This window comes from Oxyura jamaicensis, chromosome 1, assembly GCF_011077185.1.
Source record: "Oxyura jamaicensis isolate SHBP4307 breed ruddy duck chromosome 1, BPBGC_Ojam_1.0, whole genome shotgun sequence".
Taxonomy (NCBI): Eukaryota; Metazoa; Chordata; class Aves; order Anseriformes; family Anatidae; genus Oxyura; species Oxyura jamaicensis.
Window position 1 is genome coordinate 95159750 of NC_048893.1, and position 4506 is coordinate 95164255.

General features: G+C 49.1%; 1 protein-coding gene across 4 annotated transcripts in view; it reads left to right on the top strand.

The window, feature by feature from the left end:
* Positions 1 to 3873, top strand: part of LOC118160501 — a 28465-nt gene extending 24592 nt beyond the window's left edge. For all 4 annotated transcript variants that reach the window (XM_035315265.1, XM_035315264.1, XM_035315266.1 and 1 more), the window contains exon 6: positions 1389 to 3873. In XM_035315265.1, the coding sequence (XP_035171156.1) occupies positions 1389 to 1549 (161 nt within the window). In that variant the 3' untranslated portion in view covers positions 1550 to 3873. The remainder of the gene's footprint in view (positions 1 to 1388) is intronic.
* The last annotated feature ends 633 nt before the right edge of the window (positions 3874 to 4506 follow it).

The window sequence follows — 4506 nt, forward strand, 5'->3', positions numbered from 1 at the left end:
GGCTGCAGAGGGAAGCCTGGGGATAGCTAGTGCGGGCTGCTAGTAGGCTGCTAGGCTAGCAGCTAGGCTGTTGCATTGTCTGGGTGACAGAAGTTGCAGCAGGTCGGTTATCGGTGCTGTACGGCGTAGCTCTTGCCCTCACCTAGCTGTGGGATGTAGCAGCAGCCTTCTCGTAGGTGTCCTGCAGAGGGTGCTGCCAGCAGGTTGTATGCTGTCTGTGCCAGTGTCTCCTGCGTTCAGATGTCCCTAAAAACAAACAAACAGCAAACCCCACCACCCAAATTAGCAGCTTTCCTGCCGTTTTTATCACCCCTCTCCTTTATCATCAGTTTCGTTTTACGAGAACCAGCATTGTTCTAATAGGCAGGTGTCTTCTCTGGGACAGCATCTACCACTATGCTGTAAACATGGCTAAATCCTACCAAAGTCAGAGGTTTATATAATTCTGTAAACTCGGGCCAAAACAGAAATACAGTTGCATTTTATATCCTTCAAAATAATCGATAATAATACCCCCCAGCTTTAGCATAGCGTGGTCAAGATAATGCAACAATGAAAACCTTCCAGAAATCTGTGAGCACTTTATATTAATACTCTGCTTTTTGCATTGTTTCCCTCAAATTTATGTCACAAATATGAATGCTTGGCAATACCTTCCTTAGTAATGCATCATCAACAGCTGAAGTAGGTCCAGCAGAGACACCATTACACAGGTCATAGCTCAGCTCTGCTGCCTCCGCTCCCTGTGTCCTTCGCTGTACTGTGCACAGCCTTTCACCTGCTCATCTGTGCTTTTTGTCTATCCTTAGGTGCTTCTTTGCCCTGCCTTCAGTTTATTAAAAGCATTTATTAAAGAAGCATCATAATTAAATCATTGTTAAAGAGGCATTCACTGAATATAATGCAAGAAAGGGGAAAAAAATGCAAGTTATTCAGATAGTTATTTAATATTAATAATGTAGGACCTGTTTCTATTTTAAAAAATTCCACAGTATCAATTTGACAAACAAAAAAATCCATATTTAATTTTTCTCTGAATTAGTAAAGGCAGAATTGCATGTGGGAAGTGTTAAGGTGAGAACACATTAAAAAAGCTGGCTAAATGTACACATTTTTGATTCAAATGTAGCTGAATAGATTTGCCTTTGGTACTTTGGTATATTTTGGGTTATTGGGCCCAGAGAGCTTCAGCACCAACCTGTCTCGCAGAGAAAGCTCCGTAAATGAGTAATTATGAAGCATATTGAAATGTGGCTTGTAGAAGTCTGGGGAGGGGGTGCTGAGCTAGTTGGGCAGCTTGCAGCACTGAGAGCTGGGGAGCGGAGGGGGTAATTTCCACAGGGATAAATGTGTTGCACACATGTGTAAGCTGTTTCCCCCTTTTCCAGATGCTGCTCAGATTGGTCCAGGCACTGAGCCCCCACCCCTGGTGGAAGAAAACTTGCCAGTTGTGGTAGAACCTGAAGAAATGCCAGAACAGGAGATGATAGGTTATGTGGAAAGCCAGGAACATGCCTCAGACTGTTTTCCGGACCCAACTGATGACTGATGTGACATGGTTGCTGTTTCACCCTCTCCTGAAGCCCGTGATACCCGTCCTTTGCATCCCATATTCTCACTGTGTGTAAGAATTGGTCTGGAAAATTTTAGTAGGGGGAAGATGTGATGTGTCAGGCCTGCTATAACCTCATTTAAACAAAACAAAATCATGTGTGGCTCCAAGGCCACGCTACCATGGGCTGGCAGGTACCCTAACAAAACTGGGCAGCTCTCTGGTGCTTTGCCTGTTAGCAGACCTGTAGTTACATGATGGAGTCCTGAGGACAGCCTGAGATTGGATGGGTGATACCTCCTGCTCCCTGCCCTCTTCATGCCTTCCCCCATCTTTGCCAGCCAGTGGCTCCTGCAAGGGACAGGTGGATTGCAGTAGCACGCCAGTCCCAGGTAGAAATGAGGACCTGCCAGAAATTTCCTGAGAAAGCCTCTTCTCAGGAGATTTCAAGGCATTTTTTCATGGGCCTTGCAAAAAGTTTGATCAAGTTTTCAGCTAAGTATCTGCTGTGCCAGGTATTTATCTGAAGCGTTCCTCTGAGCTCCAGACCATGTTGAGATTTGGGTCTCACCACAGACTGCGTGAGGTGTGAAGCGGTGGGCAGGAAGCTCTGCTGGCTTGCTCACATCCTGATGCCCTGTCATGGCAGGGGGCTGTCAGATACCTTCCACCAGAATGTAACTGCTTGGGCTGTCAGAGCTCGAACAGCTCCATCACTAGCTTGCTTGCCTTCAGCAGCAGGTTGCCTGGGGCTTGGGTGCATTAATTTTGGCTGAAACATTGATTATAATGCTGAAATCATTCATCAGTACAAGCATTAGTGCCTTTATCGTAATGGTTTAGCTACTTACCACAAGCTGATTAAGTTGGCCATCTGCCTGTGCGTGTAGGCTTTCTCAGTGCTGCGCTATCTGCATAGACAGCAGCGATTTATGGAGTCCCCTAAGCAAGCCTTGCTGCTGCAAGCATCCTGCTGTGCTTAAGGGAGACTTGCGAGTGCCGCAGCCGGGGCAGACTTTCAGGGAAGAGGGAGGAGAGGGCAAGGGCTCGATCCCGTGCCACAGGTAGCTGAGACCCTGACAACGCTGCTGGGGGCTGCTGGGCTACTTGAGTGCTGCAGGGCCGCGTTGCCAGAGCAGGGTGTTTACTGCACGGGTACATTTTGATAAGCAAAAGTGAGGTGCTGGGTCTGAAATGGATGGGGTAGGGAGGTGTGTTGCCTTTCTCTCTCTTCCCTTGCTCTGCCCCTTCTGTCATTGTGCTGACGCTGTGTCCCGAGTCCCTTGGAAGCAGGCTGGAGGTGTGCCTTGTGAATGCCACCCACCCCCTGAGGTCTGCAGGCACCCCTGCAAAAGAAAAACCTACCAAGAACTTCTCTCCCAGGCGGGGGAGCTGGTGGGGTGGCTGTATGTTTCCCTGGACGTCCCTCGTGTCTGCACGTGGCAAAGCTCTGCGTCGGTGGTGCCCAGCTATAGGCTGTTCTGCTCCTTGTTCCCGTGTTCTGTGGCTGTCTAAAAGGTTTTTGGATCCTGTGTGCTGTGTTGGCAATGATTCAGCCCGTCTCTGCTCTTTAAGGATGCTGTAGGAGTCATATTTTTCCATGGTAAGAGGGAGACGACGACTTTTCTCATGGTGCTGTGCTATCTCCTTTTGGTACCAACATTCCTCAAAGGCCGTGAGCTGAGTGACAAAAAAAGTGCGTGACGTGGGGTGCTGGGGTGGCAGCTGCACTTACGCAGCACAGTGACAGGGATGCTGCATGGGTGGGGGCCACAGCTGTGAAAATGGGGAGATGTGGCCAGCACTGTTTCTCCTCTGCCCATTCTGGCAGGGGCAGGCAGGGGATGATCGGCTCCAGCACATGCATAGCCTCGGGGGCTGAACGCTGCTCCCAGCTGTGCTGCAAATGTGCCAGCATTTCGGGGCTGAGGGCTGGTGAGGGGACAGAGATGGGCCAGACTGTCAGGCTCCAGCTCACCTCCTTGCTCTCCTGCTTCTGGGATGGCTGGGGATGCTGCGGCTGCTCTCAGCACCCTTATTAGCATACCCCCCAGTCTGGGAGGGTTTTTTTCCCAGAGAGATGAGAGTCAGAGACTTGAGCCATCTTTACGAGGCAGATAGGACATGCACAGCTGGTTTTCATTGCTTCCCTGCTGAAGAGGCTTTTCAGCAGCGGGGCAAAATTTTCTGCTACTGTGAGGTCAGGAGAAAAGTTGTGTAGCCTGTACTCTTCCTGTAACTGTACGTGTTCATGCCCAGCTATTGTTCTTTTTTATGGTGTTCTTTTCTTTTCCCTGCAATGATTTTGTTCCTAATAAAAAGATCTGTTTTCTTACTTGTTTTGGAAGTGTTTAAGTTCTGTTATTTACTTACTGTTTCTTCACGGCTTTCATGGAAAAGGCAGGCTGGTTTCCAATTTTCCATACGGCCAAAATAGGAGAGGTGATTGCAACTTACTGTTGACTAGAGCTGGCATGGGTAGTTTAGGGAACAGAGATCACAAGGGCATTTGTTCATAAGTCAGACCAAGAGAGACTGTAGGACAGTGTAATAAAACCCATCAGTGTGTGCACTCTTGTGTGCACATCCATGTGCACTGCTGGCTCACCAAACTGGTCCCCGCTGCCTTGCTGAGCTGTGAGGGGGGAAGAGGTGCGGCGAGGTGGCTTTGATTTTTATCAACCTGTATTTTTTGTGTGACACACAACCCATGTTATCTGTGAGAAGAGGATGCCTTTTGCAAGGAGGAGGTGGCTCTCGCTCTCACTTTGAGATAAGTGGACCAGACAGTGGGTACAGGCCATGTCCTGATGATATGTGATCATATGAAACCAGAGCAGTGGTTCTGGCCATCCCCTTCTACCACTGGTGGTGGGGGCCTCCTGGCAGCCAGCTCCCCTGGCTGGGGAAGGCTGCGAGTAGGGCAGGGTCTATTGCCGTGCTCATCAAGTGCT